Source organism: Zonotrichia albicollis, chromosome 3 (assembly GCF_047830755.1).
Source record: "Zonotrichia albicollis isolate bZonAlb1 chromosome 3, bZonAlb1.hap1, whole genome shotgun sequence".
In the NCBI taxonomy this organism is placed as follows: Eukaryota; Metazoa; Chordata; class Aves; order Passeriformes; family Passerellidae; genus Zonotrichia; species Zonotrichia albicollis.
The window spans coordinates 31,756,115-31,771,849 of record NC_133821.1 but is presented as its reverse complement, the minus strand read 5'-3'; the positions used below and the strand labels follow the sequence as shown (position 1 = coordinate 31,771,849).

General features: G+C 37.2%; 1 protein-coding gene across 7 annotated transcripts in view; it reads right to left on the bottom strand.

Moving 5' to 3' along the window:
* Positions 1-15,735, bottom strand: part of USH2A (usherin) — a 382,808-nt gene that overhangs the window by 340,378 nt on the left and 26,695 nt on the right. For all 7 annotated transcript variants that reach the window (XM_074537084.1, XM_074537083.1, XM_074537085.1 and 4 more), the window contains exons 4-9: positions 10,938-11,073; positions 9,695-9,758; positions 7,087-7,381; positions 5,639-5,823; positions 2,353-2,574; positions 959-1,052 (exon numbers count right to left, since the gene is read on the bottom strand). In XM_074537084.1, the coding sequence (XP_074393185.1) occupies positions 959-1,052; positions 2,353-2,574; positions 5,639-5,823; positions 7,087-7,381; positions 9,695-9,758; positions 10,938-11,073 (996 nt within the window). The remainder of the gene's footprint in view (positions 1-958; positions 1,053-2,352; positions 2,575-5,638; positions 5,824-7,086; positions 7,382-9,694; positions 9,759-10,937; positions 11,074-15,735) is intronic.

Below are 15,735 nucleotides of genomic sequence, written 5' to 3'. Positions count from 1 at the left end.
ATGTAGCAAGGAGTACATCATGTACTCACAATGGAAATCTAACACTCAGTGAGATTGAGGGATTCATTCCTTTGATGTAGCTCATTTTTTCTTAACCTCAACTTTTTTTCCTTTTTTTTTTCTTTTGAGATAAATAATTAATCTAGGGAATCTTTTCTTTGAGCAAGTTTTTTTTTTTACTCATACATCACGGCTCTGCTTTTGCGAAGTTGTATGCGAACAGCTTCCTAAGACAAGCAAAGGCTGCATGAAATTACTGGAAAGTGGTACCATTGAGCTCTCCTCCACGTATTTATCTAGAATACTATGACTTACAGTAATCAAATCCACTTTGGTTCTTTCATGGCCAAGAATTATAAAACTGTTAGAATTACAAATGAAAATTATAATTTTGCATTTGCGGTGCTTTGGATTGCATTATTGATCACTTGAACTCTTTGTTTCCTTTCAAATGAAACTAAATTGGAAGCTGAACTCCAGGACTTTGCTTACTGCATCCCACCTATTGAATAGGTCTGGAGTCCACAGGAGCAGACTAAAATTACCATGGATAGTACCTTCACCCTACAGGACTCTTGCTACTTGCTACAGCAGGCAGAGACAATCTTTATTAGATGCTCACAGTCTAATCTCAGGTTTACATCTAATGTTTGAAAGTGGCATAATCTCTAACAAAAAGTCAAATCCCTGAACACAACACTCCTGATGGTCTGTGGTGGAATGGCTTTTGGTGAGGGTGGAGAGTGGAATACATCTTTTACCTTAATTGATACAAATCTGCCACAGAAAATTTCCCTCTGAAAGACAGGCCTACACTAACACACACATACACTAACACACACATACATTAACACACACATACACTAACACACTCATACTAACACACACTCTTTCCCAGGTCTGAAATTCCAGTGCTGAGGCTGCAGAGATGGCACAGACAGACGAAGATGAGACTCACATTATTTCCTTCTGTATAGCTTTCCTTGACACACAGGCACCTGTATGGTTTCACAGTTGTGTCACAATCATCAGCATGGCCATGGCAATTACACCTGAAAGAACAATAGGTGGTGTCAAAAGTTAGAACATGAAAGCACATCTGTGCAAAAACATATTACACAGTCACAAAGTCAAATTTGTGTATTACATAGCCTGGTTCCTTATTAAGAACAAATAAATGTCACTGAAGAGAATGTTCTTAGGTGCAGTAAACTACAAAAGATTACTTCACTCAATATATTTTTAAGCATCAACAATTGCTTTTGAAGAAAGTAAGAACCAGCATGTAGTAGAGCTACTCTTGCCTTATATGATATGTGATGAAAACTGTATTTCAGTGTGTAACATTGATATGTAAGCTTTTATTAAATAAATTACAATTATTCATCAATATTAAAAACTTCCAGTGTGGCTCTAGTTTTTCAAGAAATCTTAACCACATCAGGAATAAGTCTGAATTTTAACCCATTTTATGTCTATTAAAATTTCCAATTCTTACTAAAATAAAATCTGTATAGGGTCTTAATTAATAGTCAATAACCATACCACTCTACCTGCAAGGCTGCTCTTCTGGAGGCATGACACAGCTTTGCAAACTACAGCTGAAATTATTTTACTGTAACATCATCACAATGTAAAGCTGTTTTAGTAAACGCATTATCATAATACATCTAAATCAATAATCAAAATATATTAATAAGATAGAAAATTTTAAAGTAAACAAGACTTCTAACAGGGCACTTTCTCTCAAAATGAAAGCTACCAATATAATTTCAGGAATAACAATACTTACAAATCTGCACCATATGCTTCTTGGAAACTATTTCATTGCCAAATTTGCATATTATTTCCAGGGCATAATTAGTCCCTTCACAAGACAGCACACTTATCATATACAATAAAGTTGTCAGTCACAGATAGTACAACAGTTTTACTGACGGCTACCCAATTTTGAAAGGAAAACTCCAACTAAAACAAAGGAAAAGCTCTGCACTGACTGCTAAAATTGCCATGTCTGGGAATCTACAGCTTGGAAGACTAACTGAAATAAAGCACAAGCCATTGTTTCAGACATAAGCCTTTGCTTAGAGGCATTGGTAATTCCAAGGAAAGGATTGCTTTTGACAGATTTGTGTAATAAGTATAATTAATTGTAAAAAAAAATGTGAGCAAACAGTTTTACAAAACAGTACACCAGTCATTTCCAACTTGATATACTGCTTCAGACCAAATTCCTTTCTCAATCATAGATGTAAAAGCAAAACAAGTTGATCAAATTTTAGGCAGGTCCCTATATGCCATGCAGAGTAACAGAGACAGTGCTGGATGTGGGAAGAATCACATAACACTTACCTTCCACTGACTGTAACTTCATTAACTCCATAGTACCTGTGCCTAAAATTTACCCAAGGTTCACTAGTGTGATACTGGCCACGGAGATGAATCCTCACTTGTGTAGCTTTTACAAATTCTTGAATAGATGGAGTATTATAAAAATCATTGTAACCAGGTCGGTGATTTGGTTCCGGGGTAAGAACGCTGAAAGTTAGATTACCACGAGAATACGGTGTAAAGCTGTTTAAATAGAGAGGAAAACAAATTAAACGCAAAATATTACATATTTTACAGATTCTAGCCCCTAACATACTGTTTCTCAGACAGGGTCTCAACTGTAAATGGTAGTTTCATGCTTTCTGAGTAAAAATTCCTATGTCAGTGGATTTCCAGTCACCAGAATTCAAGATGGGGAAAAAAAATGTTCTCTATATGACTGTTTTGTCTGTTAAACTACCATGCTCTTCTCCAGACCCAAAATTTCCAATTAAAAGTAAAGCCTTTACCAGGCAACTTCAAAATATGATTAAAGTGTGATTGATACAGTGTCACCTGCACACATTTTCAAGAGATTTAACACACTGTCCTTGAGAAACACAAACTAGACTTGAACCACATAAGGAAAACATTCAGTCAACTAACACAATAATTAATAGGCTTATGTTGTTAGTAATACACCTGCTAAACACTTTAAAAAAAATACAGAAACAATTGTTATATTTTGAATTCCAGAGTCACGGGACGATATTATCAGCTCCTCTGATGATATGGTTAGAAACACATGCTACCTTCCAGCAAGTGAAGGACAAGATAATGTAATGGAAAGCAGTAAGACTGAGAATAAAACCACATTTTTGAGCCCAGGAAGGGGAAGGACAGTCCTGAGAATTCAAGTAAAACTGAGTAAACAAGTAGATACAAAGTGCACGTTTGCACAACTTGGTACGAATTATGTCACGTTGGTCTATGTACTAGGCAGAGTTTAGCCTCTGGAAGAGAAAAGAATGTCTGCTGATTTGCACACCTACATGGGATCATTAAAAATAGGTATTACATTATCACGTAATCACCTGGCACCTGACATGCAACACTCAAAAAATGTCACTTGAAAATATGTCAGTTTTTGAAAGATGAGATTTCTAGTTAGGCTAGGTCTGCTGAGCCAAGCTCTTCTGTCTTCATGAAGGATCTTTGAATTTCCTGAGTTCCTAATCCAGTTCAGTGCTTCACAAAAATCTCAGTGGAATATATCCGTTTTTCTGGGTGATTATGCCTTCTCTTTCCCTCCACAGATAACTAAATAAAGTATATTTTTTCCATGTCGTATAGAACTGTAATGGAAATGCTTAGACAGGTACAAATGGCAGATAACACCATGTTGGTATGGAAGCATCAGAAGGAACAGCAGAAAGACTGTAAGGCTGATGGCAACTAGATAAGCATCAAGATTTTAGGGCCTCTACATGCAGTTTCTCAGGAAAACAAAGGAGATTCTAAAATAAGGGGCAGCCAATATTCAGACTAAGCAAAGATTCAAGCCTCTGATACGGGGATAAAGGACAGTGAGCAACTCCTAACTTCCATAGGTGATACAGGATGGAGAAACAAAAACCTTAATCACTTTCATTTCCTAAAGGACACAAAAGAGAGTCCATTCAGTACTAGCATGTGATCACCAAAACAAGAACCATCAAGTTACAGTAAGGATTTCAAAACCAAGGTCATTTGTCTTCCATGTAAATCCAGGGAATCCTAGATAGACCACTAGGACACAAGGACACTGGTGTCTAAATCCTGGACAGACAATCTGGACATGTCTTGGCAGCTACAAGTTTGTGGGTATGAAAGAAAGAGAGAGAAACAAGTTTTGTTTTACAATAAAATCCTCCAGGGAACTCTGTTACACTGCTGACATAAATTTGGGGCTTTGTTCCAACAGCAGCTCCTCTTTAAGCACACAGAATATTCACCAATATATGTCTTATCACTTAAAGCTTTCTGTATATCAGCTGTACCCAAAAATTATTCATTCATATAATTTCCTATCATCATTTACATTTTAATTGAAGGGGAGAAACTGTGTTGCTTAGAGAACAGTCCATTTATTTATGGAAACAGTCTATATTTAACTCCTCTGCTCTTTTTTAAAATTATACAAATTCATATTTTGGGGTTGAAAAAGGTATTGCACCTCACTTATTTATCCAAAAACATCTGTCTTACTTAAGATATTTCCATTTTCCTCTACGCTCTGCTTCAAAGATCAGCAATAAAGCTCAGATTTCTTTCCAGAAGAATGGTGTAACTCAAATGACCTTATGCTCCTCTCCTCAGAATACTGAACTCCTGGAGAACAGACAAAGACGCTGACACTTGAAAAGTCTTAGAAAGGTAGAAAAAGTGGGGAAAAAAAAAAGGCAAAGTACCTACAGCACCTGGAAAAGTATTTTCTCACTGATTTCCAGCCAAGTACTAGACAAATCTAATACTGACTGGCATCTGAACTCAGGCAAGAAATAATGCAGCTGAATGTATGCAGGGGCAAAATTTCAATTATATATATGTATGTGTACATACACAGGTATGTGTGTGTGATAAGGTAACATATTAACTATTATGTACGTTATACACTATATATAGTAAATGTATATTTTATATATTATACAGCTTTCAATTTTCACATGTTAATTGAAAGTAAAAGGGCTTGCAACGTATTTCTAAATGGTAATAATCTTTCTTGCCTCTCCTCCCAGAGTTTTATATCACTTTTTGCTTAGAAAGATGAGAAAGCTTCAAGATACCATTTTCAACTCATTTTTTACATGCATTGCATAACACTAGCAGGGTTGAATGACTGGCTTTTGTACTTCAGTCTGGCCTCTTTCCTAAGCTTCAAAACAAGTTGCCCTCTCAGAGATCAGAAGGTAGACTTCCATATTTACTAGACTGTTTAGAACAATGTTATATTAGTGCCTTCCTCCACTTATCCTCTCAGTGTTCTGCAATTCTACTGACAATAGCCATCAAAACACTAACACGGAACATTTTGAAACTCTGCCTCAAAAATAACAGAGGAATCAATTGACTCAGACTCAAATTATTAAAATCTGATAAAAATTACAGGAGACTTTTTGGCAATTTTGAGTTGAAAGGTCATGTTTAGGATCTTTAATATATTCAGCAATCCATAACAAATGACTGTACCAAATTAAAAGATTCTATCTCATTGGGACATAGCAGTGAAACGTGTCAGGATGTTACCTGTTCAAACCATCTGTATTATGCAGATAATACTCACTCATACCTATGCATCTGGAGACAGTTGACAGAATCTGGTTTTTCCAGAGATCCATTGTTCTCCATTTCAAAAATACTGCAATTTCTAGCAAAATATTGCCAGTCTTCCCATTCTAGATCATCTCTTTTTTTCCTCTCAATTTTTATTGCTTCAGGGTGTGGGCTAAAGAACTGCAGTATAATATAGAATACCTACAAAAAGATAACAAATTTATGAACTGATATTAATGGCTAAGTTGTAAAACAATGAGAATGTAAACCTTTTTCTTAATGTAACTATACAGTCTGCTTTACCACTTATAGGCAGAAGTAGCCATATTTCACCCCACATATTCCTAACTAAAGCCAGAGAGAATATTTTTTGTTGAACAAGCTCTTTGATTTCTCAGACACTATCAGACAACTACTGAACTACTGCATCAGAACTTTACTTTTTCTCAAAGACTGAAAATGCTCTACAAAGTCAGGTACACAATTTGCTAAAGCCATGTTATTTTGGTAAAAATGAAAGTTGTAACTATGTGGTGCCAAATATTCAACAAGTTGTTTGTCTGACAGCAGGTAAGTTTTTTTTTTAAATTCTACATATTTTTAGCTCAGAATCTCATCAAATGTTGTTTTAAACAACACTTCCCTCAGCATACTGCTTAAGCAGAAGTGTGTGTATCAAATAAGCAAAAGTCAAGAGTTCCACATTCATTTAAAATCACTTTTAACTAAACAACGAATGTTTACATACATAGCCAAATCCTGTCATCATATTCTTTCCCTACTCACCAATAATTAAAAAACAATAGGCCAGAAAGAAAATTTGATGAATTTTGGTGAATTCCCTGCTGTGAATGCAGCCCCTGTTCTGATATGTCCCTGTTTCCGAGACATCCTGACATTCTTCAAGAGCCTAGTGGAGGCTTAGGAGCAATATGGCCTCTTCAATAACTACACCTGCTTATTTTCTCCTTTCCTCCCACATATTCCTTGGGAGGATAATCTATCACCTCCAGAACATCTACAAACAGAAACACCCTCTAATATGTCAATGTGCATTTGATACATTAAATTTCATTTATCTGCAGTTTTCTACCAGCAGGTACAAAACAAGCACCTTAAGTTTTAATATAAATTAAAATAAAAGTTGAAATTTACAAAAGTGGAGTTAAGAGACAACAATCAGTTTCCAAATATTGGTGCCTTCACACAGGATCAACTCTTGTGTTTCTACTCTAGATTGCTGCTGGTTAAAACAGGCACATCAAAAGAGAATGCTGAGAACCATAATGCATTTTGTTGCCTTTTGCACTGTTACATGCCAATAAAGGAATCTTTCTTCGTGGTCCTCTAAGGATAACATTTTAAAGCATAAGGTTTGAATATCCTCAAAATTGCAACGCAATATCTATAAAAATCTTTTCTTAGTTTTGTTTCAATAAATGGCAAACGGCATCTTCCCATTACCTGATACTGTCCATTTTGTAAATCTATTGTGATTGAAACACCACGATCCAGACCTGCAGTATTAGCAAACACAGATGAAATCCAAGCGGTCCCAATGTCATTATCATTGATGTAGTGGAGAGGGTGGGCTTCTGCATCCAGCCTCAGCACCCTGTCATTAGTGGTATCATCTGCACCATTAGGGATGCAGTACCTCTGTATCAAAGGGTGTACCCGGGGGTGACTTCCAGGACAGCGGCACTCAGACTGCGTATGAAGATGAGGGAATTTTCCAGAGAATACTTCCAAAATGTCTCTGTCACAGCACAGAGAATAGTAATTAGATACATGACATGAAGAACAAATATCACTTTGTGCGTCTAGGTTCATAGATTAAACAAAATTCAGGTTAGATTATAGTAGAAGCCCTAAACTCCTGATGCAAATTCTTAAGAACGGGGCACTCAGCTAGGAGTGAAGGCTCCCCCCAAGGTCTCTACATTATCAATGGTAGCAGTAGGCATCTTCAGAAAGTACCTGTGAAGAACCATCCTGGAGCTCCTTCCATTGCTCCACACATATGGAGCCCTTCAGACACCAAGGGAAAGAAATTCTTTGGTAAGAGGTCTAAAGCTAAACAGATTAATCCCACCATAGATGCATGGAGAAAAACTCTTAACATTTTATTGCAGCATCATATCTGACTCCAATCAGCATTCTGGATTCTGTTCTTAAACACACCATAGTGCCAATGTACTGCCTGTAACCACAGTGAAGTTCAATGTTTGCACTCAAATTCTCCCAAAAGACCAGCTTGAACAATATCATATTGTATCTTAGGAAATCTGGATAGAAATATTTTCACTTTTAGTTAATTTTTATGAAGATGTCCCCTTTTTTAACTGCAATCAACCTAGTCACGTCAAATCATTGAGATACTTCAGTTCCCTCTGACATCAGCATCTGCAATAAATACAAAGGTAGGTAGGCAGGCAAGCAAGCAGATATATGGATGACATGAACAGTTCTTTATCTGCTTATTGGTGATACAAAGGAAGGATTTTGTGAGTTTAGAAGAGACTGAATTTTTATATTTAAACCTTGTAACTTTTCCCATTTTCCTACTTGATCAGTAAGAATGTAATTTTGTGTGCTTATTAAGCAAATAAATACTTGCTAGCTGCCACTACAGCTTTCACAGAGTTACACAACTTTTTGCATATCCATAGCCTAAATTAATTGGTATGCAGGCAAGACTTTCCTTCCCAGTTTATCCCAGAGAAACATTTTGCACCATGCTATTTGTGGATATAAAATCAAATTTAGAAAGACATCAGTAGGTCAAAACAGTCTGTAAAATACCTTAATTTTCAATTGTTAAGCTTTATTCATCTTACTGACCTAAACTGTAGTTCAAAAGATTTGACAAGCATTGCTCTGAGAAATACAACCACCGCGATTTTCATAAAACTTGGAATTCAGATTCACATTAATGCTTCCAATTCACAGGAGCTCAGTTCATCATAATGTCCTGCAGACAGCTGAGCTCTGAGGAAACTGCTCTACATCTTATTGAAAGACTATCATTAAGTACCCTGAAGGTCTGCAGTTCTGAGTGTCATTGTGCGCAGCCTCCCCGGAAGCACCACGCAGACAAATAGGACCTGACTACTTCTGCCTAGCCTGAAATGACTGGATTAATCCAGCATGAGCCGGATAACAAAGGTAACATCTCTTTGTAATGTGCTAGGAAGGGAGGCTGGAGGGCAACAGAAATTGCAGTGGCAACAGTAATTTGGCCTCAGGAACACAGGAAGTCAAAGCAATTGCTCAGGGCTCTGTGGGCTGAGGGAGCGAAGTCATTGGTGGCTTATGGTGACAACTTCGTCTGAAGAGCAAGGGACAGTGGCACCTCAGGGCAGGGGTGTGTGTGTGGGGCAGGTGAGCACCAAACTACCTGACATGGATACTGTGGGGAAGTGAAACCAGAGGAAAGCAACAGCTAAGCACGGGGAGCCAATCTTCCAGCCACAAAGCCAGCATGCCAATCCTAGGAATGCCTGTCCTCCCCATCAGACTGGCATCTGAGTGGTCCAGTTTTGACCCTGTAGCTCCCTTTCTTGCCCTACCGTTTACACACAGCTCATAGGAAGCTTAGGAAGTCTTATCCACCAGGACTAAGCTTATCAGCACACACTATTATGACAGAATTATGATGAGTAGGTAACACCTAGACAGTTCATAAGCATTGAAATCTAGCAACTGGATCTACTCTCTGCAGAATACATACTAAGTCAGGTTGTAGCAAGGACAACAATAACAAGGAGAGCACATATTTATTACAGTGTTTGCTTCACTACATATACACTACACACAGCACTACATACATCAAGCCTATTTAAGCAACAGTTCAAAAGCAAAATACATGCAGTTGTTGAATTTATTTTAACTCAAGATTTTTTAGGATTAAAGATAATCTTTGAAATGAGGCTCAGGGAACTACATCGTCACAATCAATTATCTAAAGGAAACATCTGAAAAGCACTACACTTTGAGAAATAAGCATATTGTTATCTACACTTCTTTCTCACCACACTCTTATTTTGCTACAAAAATAAAAGTTCTTTACCTGTTTGTAAGTGCCACTGAGTAAAATCGAAAATCTTGCATTCTTCCAACAAATTGCTCTAAACCTAAGGAAATATACTATAAATAATCTATTGAGCAGAAGGCAGCCTTGCACTGCATGAGAGCACCTTTAATTCAGCACTCAGAAATCTCTCTTGCACAATTACCCCTCCTGAATGAAACCATCTTGGGCCTGGACAAAACTATAGAGGGCAGTGACTTAATTTTTTTGATAAAAAAAGAATGATTTATAATAACTTTATAAGAACATTTTGTACCTATCTCTTTTCTGATTAGAGAGGTGGCACAGGGACCGGCTCATTAGACAGAAGTAATGAGCCAGTCCATGTGCCACCTCTAATTAGAGAAGAGATACAGTAGGTACAACTATACCTATCAATTTATACAATAAAGATAAAAAGCATTTTAAAAGATTCCTTTCTTTTATATGATTATTAGCTATCCAGCATTCAGAATCAAAATCACAACAAAGTACATTTCCAAATACAAGCTTTAAGAAATGGGGAACAGACTACTTTCTTGCCCAAAGCCACAATAAAACTGTTTATGGGACATATTTTTAGAACCAACTTCAAATTGTGCATGTTCCTGAAGAGCAATAGTTAGTGTTCTTACACCTGCAGAGCCAAGAATTAGTGAAAAGTAACCAAACATCCCCCACTGCTCTTCAATGATCATGTCATGATATAGAACATATAAAACTCTACATGTGTATGAAGAGTAAAACTTTCAGGCATTACTAGAAGCTGAAAGATTCTCATTCTGCCATGGTTTACATGAGTATTGATAAAACTGAAGAACACAGACAGCCAGAAACCTTCAGCTCTCTTCCTGACTCTGCAGAGAGAGTAGTCTAGTTGCCATGCAAAATTCCATGCAATATTCCCTATATTTACTCAGAAAAACTACAGGGAGAAATTAGTGGAATAAGTCACTTTACATACATGTTTTAAGAGAATTCAGGAAAACCCATCATATAAATTATTATCAGCTACCAAACATCAATCTATTCCTATACATAGATGTTTGGTAGATGATCATAATTTATGCTATCTTCAAGCCAATCTTTTGAGAAAGATAATGGAAAAATATGAATTTTCTTCCACAGTAAGGTATTACTTCTCACCATATATGTAACTTAAATTACTCACACGCTTCTTTTAAGCACATAATGTATATTTTGATTATTCCAGTGCATTCCACTAAAGTACTACAAGATTTACCTGTGAAGCTTTGTCCAATTTGCAGAGTACCATCATCATCAGTATCTATAACTGTTCCCATAAGAGTCCTTGAATCAAAAGCTGTGTTATCATCTTCCCAACCATTCAAGAAGAAACTAATTCGGCTGTGATGCACCTATAGAATCAAAGGGGCAAACACATGCTTTATCATGCAATCACTTTAATTTCTCTACATTTTTTTGCCTATCACTGATTAACTGATATCATTACCTCAGGCTATTTGTTGTGTGTCTTTATTTTTGGTGCCTACTGAAAGCAGTTACCTCTTTTTCATTAACATATCACCACTCAGATGCAGAGGGTATAAAATTTCTACAGGGGTTAAAGAAGGAACTACAGCACAGGGATCTGGTGGAGATGGAGGGGAAGGGAGGAAAAGAAGGGTGGGTGTGTTTCACAAGGTACAAGGCTGGTTACAGCTCCACCACCACTTTGGGCCATGGGCACATGTTACAGCTGTCACAGCTCTTCTCATACATCACTTCGAACAGGCCTCAAGGGGCTGCACACCATGCTTAAGATAATCAAACACAGGCCTCCAACAGCCCCCAAAATGCCTCTCTAACCCAAGCATGCTTCTTCTACAAGGGCTGAAGGGAACAGTATAGGAACTGCCTACATCTACTTTACACCCACTGGGTAATTCCCTTTCATCCAGGGAACCCTTGGCTAGGAATATGCACTCAGCCAGCACCCCAGGGCACTGTTTTCTGCAAGCGCTCCCTTTCCTGCCAATTCATTTTAAATCTGAGCTAACATTCATAGAAATTCTTTATGGCATTCTCCCAGCTCCACAAAGTCACAAGATGCTGAGCTTTGACAAAGTTGGGGGGTTTTTTGCATTAGAAATGCTTAGACTTAGGTTACCCAAAATTAGGAAAAGTTTAATAATATGGGAGTGCCTTTCAGCCTTACATTATATGAAATTCAGTATTCTCATTTTAAAAATCCAGGCCCACACAAACTAAAAACCAGAAATATTATGGCTATATTCAGGTTTTGATTAATGAAATTAGTTATAGAAACTAAGTTGGACTTACCAAAAATTTTTATTTCAGTAAATTTACTTGCAAAAAATTAAATTATTTGGATTTTAGCAATGTTTAGCTTGCATAAAGCTTTTTTCACATGATAACTTGGTAGCTTTAAACTTTTGAAACACCATTTTGCTGCCGCCAATTAAGAGAGCATTATTTTAATTCTGCAGGTACATATGCCTTGTGAATCAAGTCTATCAAGGCAAATAAAACTAGAGTGCTTTAGCCCATCTTGACAGTCACGCCAATCAAAAGAAAATAAACCTGGAATTACTGCTTCCATAAGAACAATACCTATGTGAGGACACAGAAGGTTTACAAGCCAGAATAATTTGTTGCAAAAAAAGGAAAGACAGAACTTATTTACCAGTTAACAAAATACCAGCTTGAAAACCACAATATAAGCACACACAATACTACTCTGACAATAAAATCTTTCAAATTTCAGACCAAGATAAATGGACACAATTATCTATAAATCTGAGCTCAGATGATCAGCATCTGTGCCTTGAGCAACATGAGCCTATCAGCATTTTAAGAAAGAAAACATGAAATAAAATGGAGGGGTTTGTTTGGCCATTTTTCTTTTGGCTTCACCAAGATTGCACAAATGAATTTTTCCTCCTTAAACTGTACTTTCAAACATAAACAAGTATGCTGAGCTTTATTGCCATTTCCAGATTCAGTCAATATTTCCCAAATTTAGACAGGAATATTTATTGCCCTTCCACTGATGGAAATTTGAAGGCTATTATCATAATTACTAAGCCTTGAGATTTGTTCAAAAAGTTATTGCATATGAGTTTCACCGCTCAAAATACATCTCTCCATTTTAAATTATCTTTTGTGTTGACACATCAATGACCTAAATATAACAATTTCTTTATTTAATTTTAATACAAAGCCCTCTAAACATCTGATGCCCTATTTGCAAGAGCCTAAGTATACATATATATTGTGGTTACATTGCATTTTTTTCCGCATCACATTTTTTACAGCCTGTTACTGTCATTTGGTGTTTGACTGTTATCATCATAAAAGATACAGGCTTTTCTACTTTGTTATTTGTAGCATTATCTCATGTTTTACAACATCTTTGCACAACATGCCTGCACATGAAATATAACTAGTGAAAAGTTCTCAGTGGTATTAATGCATAAAAAAGAATGTGGCTCCATCTCTACTGTCTTTACCCAGCCAAAAGCTGATGAACAGCCAATTTTCCTTTATCACATTAGCACAGCCATGAGGGAAACACATTTGTTCTAGTCAGCTACACTAAAGATACTATTACCAATCTAACATATACATGTTTTATATCAGCAGTATTCTCAGAGTATGAGGGAGCCAACAATATATTAACACTAGCATGACAGTTTATTTAAGAAAAGAAAATTGTCTCTGTAGAGGGACAGAAGTTAGAAATGTATGGCTAAAGCTCAGTGTCACTGGTCTAATAAAGGTAATAATTCTTAAGCTTTCTTTATAGCAGGTAACACTCCTGTGGCAGCTCTGTCATATCATTCAAATAAAAATGTTGCCTTTTACAAGTTTAAGAGTACCTTTATTTTTAGTCAGATATGAAGCATGTTTCCGCTTTCCTGTTTCCACTGTAAAACATTTCTAAGGGGAATTCAGAAATGGGCACGCTCACCCCCATCAGCTTCTTGAAAACTTACTGTCTCAGGCACCGCTTTATAGGACCTAATTCTGCCTCCCCCTGTGGCAAGCAGAGTGTTCACCTCCATGCACTCCATACTAAAATCAGGGGGTCCATTCATGACTTTAGAGTGACAGAATTGGGCCCTAAGTGACCAGGTATTTTTACTTGTTAAAAATAGGTGACTAATGACAATTTTAAATCTCCCTCCCCCCTCCCCCACCACCAACCTCTTTGTATTAAATAGGATTTAGAATAGTTGAGTTTAATATAGCACATCCCCAAGGTAGCCCTAAGCACTTTACAATGCTGAATTGGATATCAGTAGTGCAGTGACTGTGTAAGGCAAAGGCAGCAGTCATTATGCATTTGGCAGTAGCTCAATGTAATGATCCCCCTGCTGGTTATTAAAGGGGGTATGAATATCTGACATGGGAGGAAAATGTAGGAGGGAAACCATGTGTGGTATAAAAAATCCCAGTGGCTCTCCACTGTGGGAGGAGAGGAGGTCTCAAAGTTTGGTGTCAGTTTAGACTAAGCTAAATAAGAAAAGGCTGGCACCAAATGGGCTGTTTGATGTAGTTATTTAAGGTCTCCTGACTGTTAGCAATAAATTCCATACAATAGCATAGAACTAAAAGACACTTTCTCTCCTGACTAGGACAACAGGATTATTCCCCAGTTGTCCTTATTAATAATGTTCAATAAGAATTTGCCCCAAGAGAGTAACAAGAGATGGGTAGGAAAGGTTGGCTGTGTGGTTGTGCAGAGCACAGGACCAGAAGCCTAGGACATCAGCACTCTAATCCCAGCTCTACAACCACCTCTCACTCCTGTGCTTCCCCATCTGTCAGATACAGCAAATCACCTCTCAAGGAGGTGGCAAGGATTAGTTACTAAGATCCATTTGCTCTGAAACTACATCAGCATCTGCCAACATAGAACCTAATACCAACTCCAAGCAATGGAAAATCCATTTGATGGTGAACTGAGGTGGTGAAAGATATCAATACTCCTTCCTCTAATAGCGCACTCGGTGTGATCTGGAAGAGTTTCAAAGATGAGAGGTACAGGGCCAAAGAGCTGACAGGCAAATTCCTTCAGTGCATCCCAAGTTAAGCTTTTAGCTCTCTAGCACAAACAAACTGTGCATCAGAGACAGCAATACCAAACAAAAGCACTTCCTAGCAAGGAAAGCTTCCCTGCCATATGGGTCACAGTACTGCAGAATCACAGACAGGGTAAGGTTGGAAGTACCACAGTGGATCATGTGGTACAACCTCCCTGTTCAAGAAAGGGTCATTCCAGATAATATGCGGCACAGGATTGTGCCCATGTTACTGCTAATGAGACAGGTACAGAAAATTTATTATAATTTTATTTTCTAACCTAAAGATCTGTGCTCTTCAGATCCTACTCACAAAAACACAACAATGAAATTTAACATGAATTTTGCCACTTGGTTTGGATCAAGTAGAACTGTCATGCAAACAAAAGCCAGTATCTTCACATATTAAGTGCTAACAGAACTGCTAACTTCCACTACATTGCAGTAATCTGTGTGGCAAAAAAGAACATCACAACCAAATACTCCTGAGCAGTTGCACTGGTTAAGAGACTATGGCAAAAAAGCAGAAGCTCCTTGACTGAAGAATACCATGGGTTCTTTCTTTCTCTTTTTTTATATAAGCCTTGTATTGTACTGATATTTATAGGTATAATGCATATTGGTATACCAATGTATAAATAAAGAAACAGTCCAACAGTTAAAAGTAAAGAGTATAATAGGTAGAGTAAAAATGTGTAGTAGTACAATAAAAATTAACAATATGCTTTTTTCAAAAAACCAAAAAGAGCCTAATATTCCTCATTATCAACACAGAGGCAGAAAACGTTTTGATACCAAGTAAAAGACACAGTAATACTGACTCCACTTTTTTGAACTACAATGACCCTTTCGAAGCCGAAGCCAGTTTGGGGGAGTTCTGAGACTATAATCTACAAGGTTTTGGCTGCCACATAATAACACCCACATTTATTACCTTGCAATGTACATGTGTGATATCGGGCCCACTTAAGC